Source organism: Bufo bufo, chromosome 5, assembly GCF_905171765.1.
Source record: "Bufo bufo chromosome 5, aBufBuf1.1, whole genome shotgun sequence".
Classification (NCBI taxonomy): domain Eukaryota; kingdom Metazoa; phylum Chordata; class Amphibia; order Anura; family Bufonidae; genus Bufo; species Bufo bufo.
In genome coordinates, this window is record NC_053393.1 from 47,922,399 (window position 1) to 47,943,129 (window position 20,731).

Here is a 20,731-nt window from a genome sequence, read left to right on the forward strand (position 1 = left end):
CAGATTCTTTTTTATATTCACGGATTCCTTAATAGTCTAAGAGGAAGAAAAATTACAGCATGCTCCGACACATGTCATATCACATAGGTACAGTTGTGTCCACCTTTTCCTTTCTGAAAACTCAAATTTCTGACAATATAAAAAAAAAAAAAAAAAAAAAAAATATATGAGGGACCTCCCAAAAGGGAGGTCACAGAAGGTCGCCTAGAAGAAGGAATGTTGTGCATCACAGAGGAGAAGTACTGTGTTTGTAATATGGCATCCATGCCCATAACGCTTAAAGGGGTTATCCAAGACTACAGTTTTTATTTTGTTTTGTTTTTTTAACAGACGGTCTGAGTGGCTGGATCCACAGAGGTATTCATATTTAACTTGTCCCTGACGCCGAATTCTGGCTGCATTGCTCCATGGCCTCCTAGGCCAGTCCCAGGTCTCTGGGACTCAACATCCTGTTGATGGACATCACATGACCAATGCAGCCAATCACTGGCCGCAGCAGTGACCTGTCACGGCACGTGACTCAGTGACGTACTGCATGGGTGACAGATCATTACTGCAACCAGTGATTGGCTGCAGCGGTCATGCGTTGCCTGTCAACAGGATGTTGATTTCCAGAGACCTGGGACCTGCCGAGGAGCGATGCAGCCGGAATTCAGCGGGATCCTGAGAATATTAACCCCACTGCGGATCCAGCCATTCTGAAGAGGTCTGTTAAAAAAAAAAGTTTAGTCTTGGATAACCCTTTTAAGTGTGTTCACAAGGGGTGGACACACTGCAGTTTTCCAACAGATTTTGTGGGCAGAAAATCCGCAGCATATCACAGCACTGGCAAAACAGATGAAACTTACCTGGGGAAACTGATGTGCAGTGTACATTTTGTACCCGAGGCACGTTAATTTATGCTGCATATTTCCAGTTTGCAATACATAGGGTGAAATCCTCAGCAACACATTCATGCGTCTGCAGATTGTTTTTCAGAGTTTTTTTCTAAGCTAAAATTACATCTCATCTTCTTTGTACAAACACATGAAATATATTGTTTTTAGAAAGACCAAACCTAAGGGCCCTCCTGTTGTTATATGGCAGTCTTCTTGCTGATAGAATAGTGATGTATTGTATCCGATAAAATAAAAGCATTGAAGAGCAATGCAAGTCAAACTAATTTTCCTAGAGGAAAGCTACAGCCTGGTCATCAGTGCCCGGCAGTCTACTGCCCGGCTTACCATTGACGCTCTTGTGTCCTGCTCGTTCTCTGGCCCTTCATAAGGGTTTTCTAACATGAGTTTCTTCAACTTCTTCAGTTTGGGTCTGCATCTCCTCAACTCCCAGTAATGATTAGAGAATCCCGCAATCTGCAAGATATTGTAATCTGTGATCAGAAAGAAGAAGAACAAAAGAAGAAAAAAGATAACAGGGCAATCTGCAGGATGTGGGGAGTGAGGGTCCTGGGCACCACCAGACTATGTTGTCTGCATATGGCTCCTGAATGTCTGTTAAAGAGGTGGTCCGGGCTTTTAATATTGATGACATATTCTCAGGATAGGTGATCAATATCAGATCGGCACCCAGCACCCCCACCGATCAGCTGTATGAGGTAGTGTTCACGTGCCATCTTCCTGCTCTGCTGCTGTCTTCCTTGTACAGCTGATCGGTGGGGGTGTCAGGAGTCGGACCCCTGCCGATTTGATATTGATAAGCTATCCTGAGGATAGGTCATCAATATAGGAGAGCCCGGATAACCCCTTTAATATTAAACTGATGCAATCCTTATGTCACTTACCATTTCTCGCCCATATTCATTGGGGGACACAGAGACCGTGGGTATAGCTATGTCCTCTAGGAGGCGCTGACACTAGTAAAAGCTGTTAGCTCCTCCCCCGGCAGCTATACCCCCTCCAGCCTGGAGAGAGAGCTTCAGTTTTTTCTAGTGTCAATAGGAGGCAAGACCTTCCTGCTCTGCAGGGATCTCCTGAAGATTTTTTATTTTAGTTTATTTTTTTCCTTATTTTTCAGATGGGACAACAGTGGTCGCCTCGCCGCCCTGTTCTCCCGGGGTCGAGTTGCGCCAGTGCCGGTCATCCGCACTGCTGCCTCCCCCACAGAAGACAAGGTGGACCAGGGCAGCCTCGCTCCCCTGCATCCCGCCAGCCAAGGGGTCACCTAGGTCCGCCAAAGAGAAGACCCTCCCGCCATACCAGACTCCTGCCACTCCGGTGCCAGCTGCTGAGGAGGTGACCCTGCTGGAGAAGGTGACCTTGAGGGTCCACTTAGGGAGGGTGAAGAGAAGAGGATGAGAGAGGTGAGTACACAGGACTAGGTAAGTATCCCTCCCTCCCTCTTGATGACATTTGTCCTAGGATTTGAGCACCAGGAAACAGGCACCAGCCCTATTATGGTGCACCAGGATTCCCTCTCGCTTACCCCTAGGCCCAGCAGGCGCTGCTATCGCGGGCACTAAGGGGTTAATAAGTCCAGGCAGGCGCTGCTACACTGCGGGAGGTCATGCGCAGGAACCAGTGATTCCCTTGCGGTCCGGGAGCTGGGGTAAGGTGTGAGCGCTGTCCTCTCAGCCCCAGACCGGTCCAACTCCGCAGCCACCAGATTCCTCTCTTTCGGGAGCGGGCACCTGTAGCGCCGCTCCGGAAGGGGTTAACACCAGGGTCAATGTCTGTTGGCCGCAGCATTCCGTTCTGCGCGCTCCCTGTTCGGGGTGAACTCCCCCGGCGGGGGGGAAATCGGTGACGCGGATTATATTTTTAGCGGCAGGAGAGCTCATGCGCTCTCACTCAGGTTCCTCTGCACCCGGTCAGCTTCGGTCCGCCGTGCGCTCATGCAAAGACCCGACCGCCCCCCGCTACAGACTGGGAACATGCACCGGCGGACACACAGGGAAGGGAGCGAAGGAGGCTCTCCCCTATCTGTGATCCGCTGGTGTTAGGGCTCTTAAGGGGTTAATAACTTCCCTGACAGGAGTGGGGGGTGCGCTCTGGTGCGAATCTTTCCCGCCACCCCCCTCCCCCAGAAGCCGCTGGGCCCCGCCCTCTCCAGGACGCCTTAACCCCTTCTGGCCAGCACCAGATCCTGAGGATTCTATCTCAGTACAGGTGCCTCCAAGTTCTAACAGTTAACCCTTTCCTGCCTCTCTGCCCACTTGATGTTGGTCACCCAAGTTTTAGTAAAAAAAAATATTCGTGTTCATACGGGCCCCCCTGAGCCTCATCACCGCAAGACCACCCTGTCTGTGTGGTACCAGGCTGGGCCCGTGTCCTATAGCGGACAAAGGAGGACACCTCATAGTTCTCAATTCCTCTCCTGGATCGTTGGTGGATATTCCTCCACCCGCGCAGATCCAGGGAGCACAGCAGAAGTATTCCCAATCCACCCTCTGGGCCGTGTGGTTGATAGTTCTCCAGCGCACTCCAGTGCAGGACCGCCAGTGGATACTGTGGCTGTTTCCACGTTGTGTCCCTTTCCTTCGGTGCCGGTTTGGGGCATGAATATGACAACCTCTCTCCTTAGGGGGTTGCCCAGCGCCACTCATGTGTCCTAGCGTCCCCAATCTCCATGGTCCTCCATTGAACCAATATGTGTCTTCAACAATATGTAGTGCGTACACCATGGCACGTAATATTGTGTTTACGTTCCAGCAAGTCGAGTGTTACACTGACTCTATATTCTCTATCCACCATTCCGGATGTGGGAAGTGGTTGTGCTGGCACTCTGGTTTAGCTTTGCAGCGTGTTCCCCTCCGCTGGTGTGGTTTTTACGCTGGTACTAGCGTTCGCAGTCGCTGCAGTGGGGCATTCCCTCAGGTAGGGGTTCTACCCCGACTCTGGCTTGGCGGTTGTTCCTGTTCAACGCCCTTCTCAGGTGGAGTGTTTAAGGTTAGCTCTCCTTTCCTGAGACAGTATGGTACCATGGCTTCTACCGGATTCCTCTAGTCTGCCCCTCAGTTTGTGCTGGCGGGCATGCTGCGGCTCCTACGATACTGGGGTCCTGGAGTAGCCATTTCATACTCTGGCTCCTCCTACACTGCTCCTTCGTCAGGTGACTGATTCTTCTAACGCCGAATTCGGTGGTGTACTCTGCATGGCCTCCTCCTTAGGTGGAGTATGGCGCCGCCACTATCTTCCGGTGGCTACTTCTGTGTAGTGCCAGTCTCAGATGGGGAATGGGCTTCGCCCTACCCCCTTTTCCTTCCATTTTTTCTTCTCTGGCTCAGGGTTCACGGTCACTCCGCAAACCTTGGTAGCTCCTACGTTACTACTTCCCCTCATCTGCGTTGATGCAGGGTATTGTTTCTGTGTTTTTTTCTTCCAGACTCCCCACCGTTGATAGAGTTTCGTTCATGGAACGGAACACCCCTTCAATTCTTCCTCCTCAAGGCAGGAGTTCGTCTCTCATCTTGGTCTGGTCGGAATTTCCGTCAAGCAGCGTTGCTACACCGTCAATACACGGTCGCTGACGGAACTCCTCACCGCCGGTGATTCTCATATCGCCTCTACTTCTACCTATCCAATGTATTGATATCTTGGCTTGCGGTTGGACACGCCTCATTCAGGCGCTTTTTTCTTGGTAGTTTATCAGCCAGCTTCTCAGTCTCCCCACAAGCCTCTTCGGCTCAGGGGACTTCGGTGGATCAATTACCGTTTCCGTGGAGCGCTTCCCTTTAGCAGAGGGTGGATGCTGCGGTCCTGGGTTTTTGGTGTGGCCCTTGGTTTCTTGATGGGTCAGGTTCGGCGCTTCTATCCTTTTCCAGCGTCCTCTGACCCACCTGGGGCCCATAATAACCTTTCTTCAGGGAATGGCACCTACGGTTCCTCCGTACAGTCCTCCTTTACCACCTTGGGATCTGAACTTAGTCTCCTTGCGGGAGTTGTCTCTCCGACTCCGGTCCTGGAATGTAGTTTTTTCTTGTGGCTATCACATCCATCAGACGGGTGTCCTGGTTGGGGCGCTCTCTTGCAGAGACCCTTCCTGGTTCTTCACAGGGATAAAGCGGTTCTGCGGCCCGTTCATTCCTTCTCCCGACGGTGGCCTCTGATTCCATTTCAATGAAGAAATTGTCCTTCACTGTGTCCCTCCCCTTCACACCCTAGGGTAAGGGAGTTACACCATTTGGATGTTGTCAGGGCTCTGACGATTTATTTGCCAGCCTCCAGTTCCTTCCGCCGTATGGACTCCTCCTTTTTGTCATCCCGGAGGGTCCTCGCAAGGCATTGCCGGCCTCCAGGGTGGCAATTGCACGTCTGCAATTGCTGAAGTATACTGCACCCGGGGCAGGGTTCCGCCCTTCGGAGTCACGGTTCACTCCACCAGAGCGGTGGTTCTCTTGGGCTCGGAGGATTCAAGGTTTGGCCGTGCAGTTGTGCAAAGCGGCTACTGTCCTCCTTACGCACATTGAAAAATTTTTGCCAGGTGCATACTTATGCATCGGCAGGCGCTGCCTTGGGCCGCATGGTCTTGCAGGTGGCAGTTCATAGTTGCCTGCCGGGGCGCTTGCTCCATGGGTCTGTGGTTTTCCCTCCCCGTGGACTGCTCTTGGACGTCCCACGGTTTCTGTGTCCCCCAATGAATATGGGCGAGAAAACGAGATTTTTGTAAAACTTACCAGTAAAATCTCTTTCTCGCTCTTCATTGGGGGACACAGCACCCACCCAGTATTGTTGTGCGACCACAGTTGTGGCTGTTGCTGGTTAGAACCTGGTTCGGTTCTTGGTATTGTTGCTGTTCCACGTTATTTCGTTGGTTTACTTGCTTCTCCTACTGCTTCTCACAAACTGAAGCTCTCTCTCTCCAGGCTGGAGGGGGTATAGCTGCCAGGAGAGGAGCTAACAGCTTTTACTAGTGTCAACGCCTCCTAGAGGACATGGCTATACCCACGGTCTCTGTGTCCCCCAATGAAGAGCGAGAAAGAGATTTTACTGGTAAGTTTTACAAAAATCTCGTTTTACATTAGTCACAAACAGACTACATACCCAATATAACCCGGCTCACCTCACATGGTGTGATGCTCATTGGCAGCTGATCAGCCGGCAGGAGCTCCGATGTTTTACATTCTGGGATGAACAACAGTAAATTGGAGGTATCAGCGATTTTCAGGTCATAGGTTCTGTTTTGACTGCACAGGACGGCGTGATCCGCCTTGTCACCTCGAATTATAAGGCTGAAAGGGATGAGAAAAAACATACAGTTTTTCAGGATAAATTTGATTCGCCACAAAGCCGAATTTCCTCATGGAACTGTTTCCACTCACTGACAGCAAGCAATTTCATGATTTAAAATGACTTTTGTATAAAGTAAATGTGCCGCCAGTCTATAAGAACATGGCTCCTCTCACCTCCCTCCCGCCTCGATCTCCTTACAGAGGCCATCATCCAGCTCCATCAGGTTGAAATCCCCCGATGTGAAGGTCTCGCTGAAGGTCAGACACTGCACCGTGCTGCGCAGATCCTCCACATTCAGCTTGGCGATCTGCAGCGTGGCCTCCACTTCTTCTCGGGAACGACTCATGATAAAGGCTCCTCCGGATTCTAGAGAAAAGGAATGTGGCCGAGCACAGCTGCAACATCAAGCACAGCGGTACAGGTAAGTCTGTGTTCACAATTATTAAGACTTTTTTTGACAATGTTTTGAGATAGTAGTAAGTCCTTTTATTTAATATATTCACTCTACTCAAACTAGGACCCTTAAAATATACCGTACCTTTTATTATTTATCGTTACAATATATGCCCTGTTTTGGTGGCTGATATTACACACAAGTGCAGACCTAAAGCCGGCTACTTAATACTACACTTACAGCAACCACCACGATTGTTTTTTTAAATCAGATATTTTTTATTAAAGTTTTGTAAAAAAACATTATATTATTACAATAACAACCCACTTTACCCACCCACTCCCTCCCATCCCTTTTTCAGTCCTGCAACCAGTTAAAGTCCAGAATCATCTCCATGGTGTTCCTTGTAATACGTTAGTTGCGTAACATCTATATTTGTATGAAACACAGTATTTATCAATTGCAAAATATCTATCCAGTATCTCCTAAGTTTTGGACAGTTCCACATTGGATGGATTAGGTCTGCATTGTGCCGATTACATCTTGGGCAACAGTCATCAATTCTGTATCCCATCTTTTTTTTAACAGAACCGGGGTTCTGTATACCCTGTGCATCAAGTACAATTGTGATACCCGCTGTGCTTCGCTCACTGCTATTGTTTGAAAGTTCTGCATTACTTCATCCCATAAGTCCTCAGTCAGATCCCCAATATCAGACTTCCATTTCCCATACAATCCTAATGGCCTATTTGTATGTTGCATTTCCATCAGGGTCTTGTAGAGGAGAGATATCACCCCATTTGTGCTCCCCTGTGTTGTGGTGAGGTCTATAATACTGCGTTTTGGTTCCTGAACAATACTTTCTTGTTTTTCTTGTGATTGTATTGCATGTCTGAGCTGTAAATAAAGATAAAAGGATTTATGTGGTATATGTTAAATTCCTGCTGTAGTTGTGCAAATTCCTTTAGGGTATTATTAGAGAATAAATGAGCCATCCTATTAAGACCGTACCGCTCCCACATCTTCGTTTCTGACACTTTATCCATTTCTTTATACATATAGTTTGGCCATATTGGTGTACATGTTGTATATCCAGTTATTTTAGCCATAGACCTGGCTTTCCACCATATTTTGTGTATCACTCCTAATATCTGGTATTCCGTACCTCTATTATAGAAAGTACCATCCTCTAAGGCTGATAGCAGACATAGTTTTCCTATAAGATGTTTCACAATCCTCCCCGTCTTGTTTAGGTTTTCACTGTCTCCCCAACCTCTGATATGTTGTAGTTGGGCCGCGACATAATATACCCATGGGTCTGGTATAGCTAATCCCCCATGTGTTTTAGGCCTCTGTAGTGTATTTAATTTTATGCGTGGGACACCTCGTTTCCAAATGAGATCTCTAAAGATCGCATTGACCTTGTAGAAGAAGATGTTGGCGCATTGTGAATAAGATACAACAATTGGGGCATGAGAATCATTTTAATAAGGTTGGCTCTACCAATCAACTTCTGAACCTTTCAAGTAAAGGTACCAGATTTAGATCTCCAAATTCCCGTGTATCAGTAGATATTTTCACCCCTAAGTATTTAAAAGATGTAACGACTTTGAGGTCTGGTGCCACTAGCGGAGTCGAATTCTCTTTGTTAGACAAGGGAATTATGACGGATTTATGGTTAATCCAGATAGTTGGCCATTTATAACCTTAATAGCCTCCGGAAGGGATGTCTCCCAATCCTCCAAAAATAACAGTAAGTCGTCCGCATACAGTGCGACCTTTTCAGTAAGATTTCCATATTGAAAGCCTTTTACTAGGTCCGCGGTTCTCAGGGCTTCAGCTAGTGGCTCTATTGCCACCGCAAATAATAGAGGTGACAAAGGGCACCCTTGTCTAGTCCCCCTATAAATGTGGAATGGGTCTGAGAGATTGCCATTTACTCTCACTGACGCACTGGGACTAGCATATAATAATTGTATCCACTTTATGAACTCGGGGCCAAAGCCCATTTTCTGGAGTACAGACCACAGATACCGCCATTCCACACTGTCAAATGCTTTGGCCGCATCAAGAGATGCGACCGCCGCATTCAAGGTGTGGACCTGGCCCGCTTGGATATTTAAGTACAGGCGCCTAAAATTCACAGCTGTGGACATATTTGGCATAAAGCCAGCTTGGTCAGTATGTACGAGAGACGTTATTACCGTATTTAGACGATTCGTCAGAACTTTTGCCAATATCTTCACATCTACTGGAAGCAAAGATATAGGTCTATAAGAGTCGGCTTCTAAAATGTCTTTACCTGGTTTTGGTAGTAGTACAAGTATGGATGGCGGTAATCTGCCTGAATCTCTAGCCTCCTCACATACCTCCATAAGATTTATATATTTCTACCGGTAACCCATCTTTGCCTGGGGCTTTATTATTAGACATATCACTTAGGGCTAATTCCATTTCTTTTATTGTTATAGGCCCATCAAGCGTGCTTCTTTGTTCTTCAGAGGATATTCAAATGTAGCAGGTGTAGGAACCCCTGCAAATCCTCATCTGATGCACACATCTACGGAGGACCACTGCTAATACACCAGCAACATCGTACAATCAAGAATCCTGAAATAGGAATTCCATTTAGGAGCGCTCCACTAAGGGCCGCTATGTATGTTGTTTGTGGTTGGGCTTTAGAGATTATCGCTAACAATCTGCCTGCCTTTTCTCCTTCTTCATAATAGGATTGTTTCTGAAAAAAAACTTTTATTTTGTGCAGTTAGTAATAGATTGTCCTTCAGTTTTTGCTGTGCCTCCCGCCATCTCTTTTCCATGGTCACATCTGGAGAGACCTTGTACTCCGCTTCTGTTGCTTTTACCTCTGCTATTAATTTATGTACGGTGAACTTGGATTTATTTTTTTTATTTATTTATGTCAGCCATCAATAACCCTCAAGAAAGCTTTTATTGTATCCCATACTATCAATTTGGGGGCTGATGGATTATTAAGTATGAAAAATTCCTTTAATTTCTCCCCAATTCCACCAATATCTTGAAGTATATGCAACCAGTACGGGTTGAATTTCCATATCTTATTGCCCTTTTGTTGGAAAGATAGAAAGTCGGCCGCGGCTATTACTGGAGAATGATCCGAGATCCTGCGTGGTAAATACTCCACCTTTTGGACAAAGTGCCCCATGCTCTCATTACCCAGTATCATATCTATCCTTGACAGAGAGCCATACGTTGTAGAGTAGCATGAGTATTGTTTTGTTTGTGGATGTTTCATCCTCCAGTAATCTAGCAGGGAGACCTCTTGGATTAATTTACCAAATGGAGCGACTCCTCCGCCAGTGGATTGTGAACTCACACTCATTCTGTCCCTATCCGCATGTATTACAGGGCTCCAGACTAAAAAAAAATATCAAGGAGCCATTGGCTCGTAACCTGAAAAAAGTAGTTGCCAAATTTAAAATACATATAATTACGGTATAATAAAAAAAAAACAAAAAAAAAAAACACATGTCTTACCTAGGGTTGTCAAGATACCAAAATTTTGACTTTATTTCGATACCATAAAAAAGTATTGCGATACTCAATACTACGTGAAAAAAATATAACACCAAAAAAGCCATGTGCATTCCACATTTTATGGAACGTCTGGACCATAATAGAACAGTCCTAACCTAATTTTTGTCGAGACAAGGTGACAAAAAAATGGCAAATTGCACTTTTTTTTTTTCTGTTACGGCGTTCACCGCATAGGAGATATTTTTTAATGTTTTAATAGTTCGCACTTTTTCGGGCGTGGCGATATGTAATTTTTTAATTGTATATATATATTTTATATGTAAAATTGGGCAAGGGAGAGATTTAAACTTAATATTTTGGTGTTTGCTTCTTTAACTTTTTTTTTTTTTTACTTTTTATTTAATACCTATTTACCCCCTTAGGGGCTAGAACCTGGGATCTTTCATCCCTTGTCCTATTCACCCTGATAGAGATCTATCAGGGTGAATAGGACCTCACACTGTCCCTACTGCCCTGTGCACACAGTAGCAGGGAGCCAACTATGGCAGCCAGGGCTTCAGTAGCGTCCTGGCTGCCATGGTAATCGATCGGAGCCCCAGGCTTACGATGCTGGGGCTCCGATCGGAACTGCCACTGCCACCAATGATTATAATACTTTGGGGGGGGGGGGGGGTTGGGGGTGCACTGTGAGCCTCTATGACTGCGCGCTGCGATCCGCCGCTATTAACACCTCAGTAGCCCCTCCCCTCCTACTCCCTGCTATCAGCCCATTGGTGGGAGCGGCAGCAGCAGTACAGGGGAGAGGGACTGCCTCCTTCTTCCCTGTGTTGTTGAGAACATGGCACGCGCTGAAAGCAGGTCCGTTACAAAACCCAGGACAGTTCTAAGCACATTAGGGGAGTACGGTGGTGGCACATATATACCTATTATAACGCATTGTGTATTGAATATGGTACAATGTAAACATATAAATCTCCCTTCTGCATCTATTTTTTGGGATAGGCACTCAAATGATATATTCCTGTGGATGAGGACGCTCACTCCTCTCGCGTATGTGGAATAGGTAGCATGGAAACAATGCGCCCCCAGCGAGGACTAAGCAGCGAGATCTGCTCTTTTGATAAATGTGTTTCCTGCAAGCAACATATTGGTGGGTGGCATTGCTTCATGCTATCCAATATTACCTTCCTCTTATTATCATCCTTCACCCCTCTGACATTCCAACTAAAAAAAATTATATTTCCTGCCATATCTATACATTTTATACATGTTTACTGTGCAGGACCCCATATAAATAGGAGATGCATAGAGACATTTCTCTGGTGCATAGTGTACAACCATAGCTCTATCACAGTTAGTCTGAGCTACCATGGCTGCAGTATCTGAACAGATAACTTAGAACTTCCTCTAAACAATTTTGCCCTCAAGAAGACAAATATAGTGCTCCAACCTCCTCGACAAGTCTCCACTACAACACCGTTTGACTGGCCCGTGGGATAAGGCTAGGTCTACACGACGACATTTGTCGCGCAACAGATTGGGCACAACTACACTGCAACATTTGTAGCACAACATTTTGTTGCACTAATGTCACGCGACAATTTTTATAATGGCAGTCTATGGTGGCGCACTGCAACATGCTGCGGCTGCGACGCGACAGTCGCAGAAAAATCCACCTCGAATGGATTTTCTGCAACTGTTGCGTCGCAGTATGTTACAGTGCGCCACCATAGACTGCCATTATAAAAATTGTCGCGTGACATTAGTGCAAGAAAATGTTGCGCTACAAATGTTGCAGTGTAGTTGTGCCCTATCTGTTGCGCGACAAATGTCGTCGTGTAGACGTAGCCTTATCCCACGGGCCAGTACCGGTACGTCCTAACTTTAAATCGCTATTGCGGCGCCGCGGGGGTTAATCGCAACAGGATGTCCGCTGAAATCATTCAGCGGGCATCCTGTCACAACGCCGGGGGGGGGGGTCCCGTGTCGGCGATCGCCGCAAACCGCAGGTCAATTCAGACGTGCGGTTTGCGGCTTTTACCTTATACAGCGGGCAGCGGTGCCATCGGGTCCCTATGCGGCTGTAGGGGGACCCGATGGCATGGAAGGCAGCGCGATGTCTAAGGAAGGCATCGCGCTGCCTTCCGGTGACGAGCCTGTGAGATCCAGCCCCCTGGATCTTACAGGCCGGAAGCTGTATGAGTAATACACACAGTATTACTCATACAGCCAATTCATTCCAATACAGAAGTATTGGAATGCATTGTAAAAGGGATTAGACCCCCAAAAGTTGAAGTCCCAAAGTGGGACAAAAAAAAAAAGTTGAAAAAATAAAGTTCCCCCCCAAAAAAATTTAAAGTTTCAAGTAAAAATAAACAAAAACTTCATTTCCCCCCCAAAAAAAGTATACATATTACATATCGCTGCGTCTGTATCGACCGACTCTATAAACATATCACATGACCAAACCCCTCAGATGAACACCGTAAAAAATAAATAATAAAAACGGTGCTAAATAAACCATTTTTTTGTCACCTTACATCACAAAAAGTACAACAGCAAGCGATCAAAAAGGCGTTTGCCCACCAAAATAGTACCAATCTAACAGTCACCTCATCCCGCAAAAAATGAGCACCTACCTGAGACAATCGCCCAAAAAAAAAAAAAAAACTATGGCTCAGAATATGGAGACACTAAAACATCATTTTTTTTGTTTCAAAAATGATATTATTGTGTAAAACTTACATAAATAAAATAAAAAGTATACATATTAGATATCGCCCCATCCGCATCGACTGACTCTATAAAAATATCACATGACCTAACCCCTCAGATAAACACCGTAAAAAATAAAAACTGTGCTAAATAAACCATTTTTTGTCACCTTACATCACAAAAAGTGTAATAGCAAGCGATCAAAAAGTCATATGCACCCCAAAATAGTGCCAATCAAACCGTCATCTCATCCCGCAAAAAATGAGACCCTATCTAAGATAATCACCCAAAAACTGAAAAAACTATGGCTCTCAGAATATGGAGACACTAAAACATGATTTTTTTTTGTTTCAAAAATGATTATTGTGTAAAACTTACATAAATAAATAAAAAGTATACATATTAGGTATCGCAGCGTCCGTAATAACTTGCTCTATAAAAATATCACATGACCTAACCCTTCAGGTGAATACCGTAAAAAAATAAAAAATAAAAACTGTGCTAAATAAACAATTTTTTGTCACCTTACATCACAAAAAGTGTAATACCAAGCGATCAAAAAGTCACACGCACCCCAAAATAGTGCCAATAAAACAGTCATCTCATCCCGCAAAAATCATACCCTACCCAAAGTAATCGCCCAAAAACTGAAAAAATTATGGCTCTCAGACTATGGAAACACTAAAACATGATTTTTTTTGTTTCAAAAAAGAAATCATTTTGTAAAACTTACATAAATAAAAACAAAAAGTATACATATTAGGTATCGCCGCATCCGTTACAACCTGGTCTAAAAAATATCACATGATCTAATCTGTCAGATGAATGTTGTAAAAAACAAAAAATAAAAAACGGTGCCAAAACAGCTATTTCTTGTTACCTTGCCTCACAAAAATTGTAATATAGAGCAACCAAAAATCATATGTACCCTAAACTAGTACAAACAATACTGCCACCCTATCCCGTAGTTTCTAAAATGGGGTCACTTTTTTGGAGTTTCTACTCTAGGGGTGCATCAGGGGGGCTTCAAATGGGACATGGTGTCAAAAAAAACAGTCCAGCAAAACCTGCCTTCCAAAAACCGTATGGCATTCCTTTCCTTCTGCGCCCCTGCCGTGTGCCCGTACAGCGGTTTACGACCACATATGGGGTGTTTCTGTAAACTACAGAATCAGGGCCATAAATATGGAGTTTGGTTTGGCTGTTAACCCTTGCTTTGTAACTGGAAAAAAATTATTAAAATGGAAAATCTGCCAAAAAAGTGAAATTTTGAAATTGTATCTCTATTTTCCATTAATTCTTGTGGAACACCTAAAGGGTTAACAAAGTTTGTAAAATCAGTTTTGAATACCTTGAGGGGTGTAGTTTATAGAATGGGGTCATTTTTGGGTGGTTTCTATTATGTAAGCCTCGCAAAGTGACTTCAGACCTGAACTGGTCCCTAAACATTGGGTTTTTAAAAATGTATGAAAAATTTCAAGATTTGCTTCTAAACTTCTAAGCCTTGTAACATCCCCAAAAAATAAAAGATAATTCCCAAAATGATCCAAACATGAAGTAGACATATGGGGAATGTTAAGTAATAACTATTTTTGGAGGTATTACTATGTATTATAAAAGTAGAGAAATTGAAACTTGGAAATTTGCAATTTTTTACAAATTTTTGGTAAATTTGGTATTTTTTTATAAATAAAAATGAATTTTTTTGACTTCATTTTACCAGTGTCATGAAGTACAATATGTGACGAAAAAACAATCTCAGAATGGCCTGGATAAGTCAAAGCGTTTTAAAGTTATCAGCACTTAAAGTGACACTGGTCAGATTTGCAAATAATGGCCAAGCGCGTAAGGTAAAATAGGGCCGAGTCCTTAAGGGGTTAATACTGGGGGGGGAGGGGGGCGCACTGCGCCACCAATTATTTTAATACTGGGGAGGAGGGGGTGCACTGCGCCACCAATTTTTTAATACTGGGGGGGGGGGGGGGGCGCACTGCGCCACTAATGATGATTAACGTTTAATACAAATACAGCCGGAGGCAGAAACACATTGCCGGCACCTGACCTCTGACAGGGAGCCGCGATCAGCGGCAGTTAACCCCTCAGGTGAGGCCGGGGTAAATTGCCACGGTTCGCAGCGCCCTGTCAGATGACGGGTGCCGGCTATGTGTTTCTGCCGCCGGCTGTATTTGTAATGTATTAAACGTTACTTATGATTGATGGCGCAGTGTGGTCCTGTGCCTTGCACAACTCTCTGATTCAAAAATATATATCACATTAAAGAAGCACTCCCACAAAAAGTTTTATTCTCTGACCTGTTAGAAAAGTTCCATGATGTAATCTGTGGTCAAGGTAATCTTCTTACCAGTGATTGTATTTGTGAGTTATAACCTCCCTTCTGATCCTCAGCTGTGTCATGTGACCAACACTCTGATCTCCAACTGTCACAGGACAGCAAAATTGCGGAACGGATGCGGACCCAGAAATACGGTTGTGTGAATGTACCCCGAGACTGACATTGTGGTTCCCCTAGGAATACATAGAGAACCTGACTTCCTGTCCACACAGAATGCTGTCCTATCTGGATAGTCAGAGTTTTGGTCACATGACACGGCTGAGAATCAGAAGGGAGGTTATAACTGACCAATACAGTCACTGGTAAGAAGATTATCTTCACAAACAGTTTACATCAGGTACCTTTCTAAGGGTACGGTCAGGTTTCTGCATGCAGTTTTGGAAGCCCAGACCAGGAGTGGATCATAAAAGGAAAGAAAGTATAAAAGGACGGATACGACTTTTTTGAATCCACTCCTGGTTTTGGCTTCCAAATGTAAAAATAATGTAAAAATAAAATAAAAATTGTGGGAGTTATTTTTTAACTGGGGAATAAAGAGAACACTTACAGGGTGACCTCCTCCTTTTCATCTTTTTAGTTGCCAATCCATCAACTCTTTCACTCCTCTTCTGTCATCCAATATGGCTGCCCTGCTTCTTAGACTAGCTACTGTGAATGTGTCAGCCTAAGACAATTCCTGCTGCCCTGGGATTGGCCGGCACTGCTCATGTGAACAATACTGGCCAATCCAAGAGTAGGGCTGGACATAGGAAGTGTCTTGGTCTACTGATGCACCAGGTAGTCTGAGAAGCGGTGCGGCCATGACAGAAGGGAACTGGTGGATCTGCCACTAAAAAGATGAACAGAGGGCACCATGTAAGCGTCGTTTGCTCCCCAGTTAACCCAATTTTTTTGTTGTCTTGAACCGGAGGGTTCCTTTAAATTTCAATATGGCTGACAGGAGACCGCTAGATTGTGTCAAAGTCGCAGGAGGGTGCAATTTTGGTGCAGTAAGTTGTCATGTGCGTCGCAGGGAGGAAAGTTACCTACAAAATCTTCATTTGCTTCAGAATGTAACTAGTCGCTGACTAATATTACATCTTTTCTTAACCCATTGAGAATACTAAGGCTCAACACACAACTGTCATGTTACCACAACTGCAGCCTCATATAAAGTGCAACAGAAACATTAGCCTAGAAATAAGTGAACCCCAAAAATCTGACTTGTAAGTGTCCTTCAACAAGCTTTATGTGCGAAAACTTCCCCAGACAAAAAAAAAAGTAAGTTGCCTATAGCAACCAATCAAACAACAGCTTTCATTTTCGAAGCGCCCGTTACAAAAGAAAGACATGATCCGATTGGCTGCTGTGGCGCAGGAGGGGAGATAACAGAATGGACACATACACACCAGACGCTAGAGCAGAGACGTTCTCTCAGATTCTGGGGTCCTTTTCTAAGAAGCGCACATACCGCTGTGTCACCCGGTTCTACTTTCCCGCCAGCGCGACACGATGCTCCGCCCCTAGTACTAGAGCGGTTACTATTTTGTAATTCATTTGTCTCCTACACAGGCGCCATTTTCCTGTAGCTGTTATCATTTATTCTGGCTTGTTTTCCCGGTGCTGGTGGTTTCTCCCACATTTTTGGCAATAATGGCCGCCTGCCGCTTTGCCTATTGAAGTTTTCCCTTATACCCACCCCTTAGTGCTGTTTGACGTGTATACAAGTCATGGCAGTTAGGTAGCGGCTAAACTCCATACTTGAAACGGACCTCCTGACGTCACTGGGTCACGTGACTCTGAATCTGCAGTGTGATTTTTTTGGGGGGGGGCGCAGTGTGATTTTTGTATGCAGAGGGGGGGGTGCAGTGATTTTTGTATGCAGAGGTGGGGGCGCAGTGTGACTTTTGTATGCAGAGGTGGGGGCGCAGTGTGATTTTTGTATGCAGGGGGGGGGGTGCAGTGATTTTTGTATGCAGAGGGGGGGCGCAGTGTGATTTTTTGTATGCAGAGGGGGGGGGGGCGCAGTGTGATTTTTTTGTATGCAGAGGGGGGGCGCAGTGTGATTTTTTTGTATGCAGAGGGGGGGGCGCAGTGTGATTTTTGTATGCAGAGGGGGGGGCGCAGTGTGATTTTTGTATGCAGAGGGGGGGTGCAGTGATTTTTGTATGCAGAGGTGGGGGGCGCAGTGTGACTTTTGTATGCAGAGGTGGGGGCGCAGTGTGACTTTTGTATGCAGAGGTGGGGGGCGCAGTGATTTTTGTATGCAGAGGTGGGGGGCGCAGTGATTTTTGTATGCAGAGGGGGGGGCGCAGTGTGATTTTTGTATGCAGAGGGGGGGGTGCAGTGATTTTTGTATGCAGAGGGGGGGGCGTAGTGTGATTTTTTTTTGTATGCAGAGGGGGGGGGCGCAGTGTGATTTTTGTATGCAGAGGGGGGGGGGCAGTGTGATTTTTGTATGCAGAGGGGGGGGGGCGCAGTGTGATTTTTGTATGCAGAGGGGGGTGCAGTGATTTTTGTATGCAGAGGGGGGGGCGCAGTGTGACTTTTGTATGCAGAGGTGGGGGGCGCAGTGATTTTTGTATGCAGAGGTGGGGGGCGCAGTGTGATTTTTGTATGCAGAAGGGGGGGTGCAGTGATTTTTGTATGCAGAGGTGGGGGGCGCAGTGATTTTTGTATGCAGAGGTGGGGGGCGCAGTGATTTTTGTATGCAGAGGGGGGGGCGCAGTGATTTTTGTATGCAGAGGGGGGGGCGCAGTGTGATTTTTGTATGCAGAGGGGGGGGTGCAGTGATTTTTGTATGCAGAGGGGGGGGCGCAGTGTGATTTTGTTTGTATGCAGAGGGGGGGCGCAGTGTGATTTTTGTATGCAGAGGGGGGGGGCGCAGTGATTTTTGTATGCAGAGGTGGGGGGCGCAGTGTGATTTTTGTATGCAGAAGGGGGGGTGCAGTGATTTTTGTATGCAGAGGTGGGGGGGCGCAGTGATTTTTGTATGCAGAGGTGGGGGGCGCAGTGATTTTTGTATGCAGAGGGGGGGGGCGCAGTGTGATTTTTGTATGCAGAGGGGGGGGTGCAGTGATTTTTGTATGCAGAGGGGGGGGCGCAGTGTGATTTTGTTTGTATGCAGAGGGGGGGGCGCAGTGTGATTTTTGTATGCAGAGGGGGGGCGCAGTGTGATTTTTGTATGCAGAGGGGGGGTGCAGTGATTTTTGTATGCAGAGGTGGGGGCGCAGTGTGACTTTTGTATGCAGAGGTGGGGGGCGCAGTGTGATTTTTGTATGCAGAAGGGGGGGTGCAGTGATTTTTGTATGCAGAGGGGGGGGCGCAGTGTGATTTTTGTATGCAGGGGGGGCGCAGTGTGATTTTTGTATGCAGGGGGGGGGGCGCAGTGTGATTTTTGTATGCAGGGGGGGGGGCGCAGTGTGATTTTTGTATGCAGGGGGGGGGGGGGCGCAGTGTGATTTTTGTATGCAGGGGGGGGGGGTGCAGTGATTTTTGTATGCAGAGGTGGGGGCGCAGTGATTTTTGTATGCAGAGGTGGGGGGCGCAGTGATTTTTGTATGCAGAGGGGGGGGGGCGCAGTGTGATTTTTGTATGCAGAGGGGGGGGGTGCAGTGATTTTTGTATGCAGAGGGGGGGGCGCAGTGTGATTTTTGTATGCAGAAGGGGGGGTGCAGTGATTTTTGTATGCAGAGGGGGGGCGCAGTGTGATTTTTTTTTTTTTTTTTTTTTGTATGCAGAGGGGGGGGGGGCGCAGTGTGATTTTTGTATGCAGGGGGGGGCGCAGTGTGATTTTTGTATGCAGGGGGGGGGCGCAGTGTGATTTTTGTATGCAGGGGGGGGTGCAGTGAGATTTTTGTATGCAGAGGGGGGGGTGCAGTGATTTTTGTATGCAGAGGTGGGGGCGCAGTGTGATTTTTGTATGCAGAGGTGGGGGCGCAGTGTGATTTTTGTATGCAGAGGTGGGGGCGCAGTGTGATTTTTGTATGCAGAGGGGGGGGGTGCAGTGATTTTTGTATGCAGAGGTGGGGGCGCAGTGTGATTTTTGTATGCAGAGGTGGGGGCGCAGTGTGATTTTTGTATGCAGAGGTGGGGGCGCAGTGTGATTTTTGTATGCAGGGGGGCGCATTGTGATTTTTGTATGCAGGGGGGGTGCAGTGTGATTTTTATATGCGGGCTGCTATCTGGGGAGGCCACATTGTATGTGACATGTTTTACTGAATAGACCAGGTTTTCAGTATGTTCTCCAAACCCGATATTTATTCTTATATATCTTCTACAGTACAAGTCGAAGTGAAAGCTGCCGGTTTTACTGTTTTTAATAAAAACCTATTGTTGAACCCAAAAAAAGTATTCTATATATTTTTGTTCATTTCTCAATTTTTATTATTTTTTTATTGGCATTCCTCTGTATTCTGGGCGCTTGTAGCTGTGCACAGAGACGGGCGCAGACGTCTATAATGGTGGTTAGTGTTGAGCGAAGCTTCAGATGCTTCATCCAAAGTTGCTTCATTCAAAACTTCGGAGTAATACTGTATGGAGATCCGTCTCCGTACAGTCTTAGAATGTATGGGCTCTGATGAGCCGAAGTAAGTTATTCACGAAGTTGCGCAAGACTTTTTATTGAATAACTCAGGTAGTTGATTTTTAAAGTGGAAAAAACACTTTAAAACTTTAAACTGAACTCGGCTTTGGTTCAGAGGTTCTAGATGTGACCGAAGCAGAGTTCAGTTTCAAGTTTTAAAGTGTTTTTCAACTTTAAAAATCAAGTTGAGTTATTCAATGAAGTCTCGCGCAACTTTGTGAATAACTTACTTCGGCTCCTCGGAGCCCATACATTCTAAGACTGTACGGAGACGGATCTCCGTACAGTATTATTCCGAAGTTTTAAACGAAGCGACTTCGGATGAAGCATCCAACGCTCACGTCCCTTGACACCCACAATGGCCTAACAGACACGGACATTACACCGCCCTGCTGATCTGTGAGGAGCAGCGTTTACTGCTATAAGGGGACTCCCTGTACAATGCTTTAACCCCTTCCTGACCACCCAACGTAAATATACCTCGGGTATTTAAATATGGCGGCCGCTCGCGAGCACCATAGCTGCTGTGCTGTTTTAAACCTAGGGCTAATGTATGTGATTGATGATAACGTTGATTGCACACATTTAACCCCCTCAGGTGCCTTGGTGAAATGTGACCATGCATCGGCTCCCCCTATTGACCCTTGGTGCTCCTGAATGATTCAAGGCTGCAACAGCTGTCTTCCTATGAAGACCCTACCTGTGCATTGGAGACTATTGGGGGAACTAAAAAAATAAATTTGAATATATATATATATATATATATATATATATATATTCAAATCACATTATTTTCCCAAAATTAAAATACATAATAAAAAAAAAAAAAAAAACATCATAGCTATCACTGCATGCAACACCCATACTATTAAAATATAAAAATATCCCATTTGGCGAATGGCATAATGGAAATATAAACATCAAAATCACTTTTTGTCATCCCACTTTCCCAAAAGTACAGGTTAGTTTTATCTCATAGGGAACGCCGTAATAACAAAGCCCATAAAACTATATACGGTAAA

At 45.7% G+C, this 20,731-nt stretch overlaps 1 protein-coding gene across 2 annotated transcripts in view; it reads right to left on the reverse strand.

The window, feature by feature from the left end:
• The window catches only part of DSCC1 (DNA replication and sister chromatid cohesion 1), a 32,139-nt gene extending 15,496 nt beyond the window's left edge, over positions 1-16,643 (reverse strand). The window contains exons 1-4 of one of the 2 annotated variants that reach the window (XM_040432009.1): positions 16,596-16,643; positions 6,341-6,562; positions 5,998-6,166; positions 1,224-1,352 (exon numbers count right to left, since the gene is read on the reverse strand). In XM_040432009.1, coding sequence (XP_040287943.1) covers positions 1,224-1,352; positions 5,998-6,166; positions 6,341-6,513 — 471 coding nt within the window. In that variant the 5' untranslated portion in view covers positions 6,514-6,562; positions 16,596-16,643. Of the gene's footprint in view, positions 1-1,223; positions 1,353-5,997; positions 6,167-6,340; positions 6,563-16,533 lie in introns of both variants that reach the window. The other variant, XM_040432010.1, reaches the window with a different exon arrangement.
• Between the last annotated feature and the right edge of the window lie 4,088 nt (positions 16,644-20,731).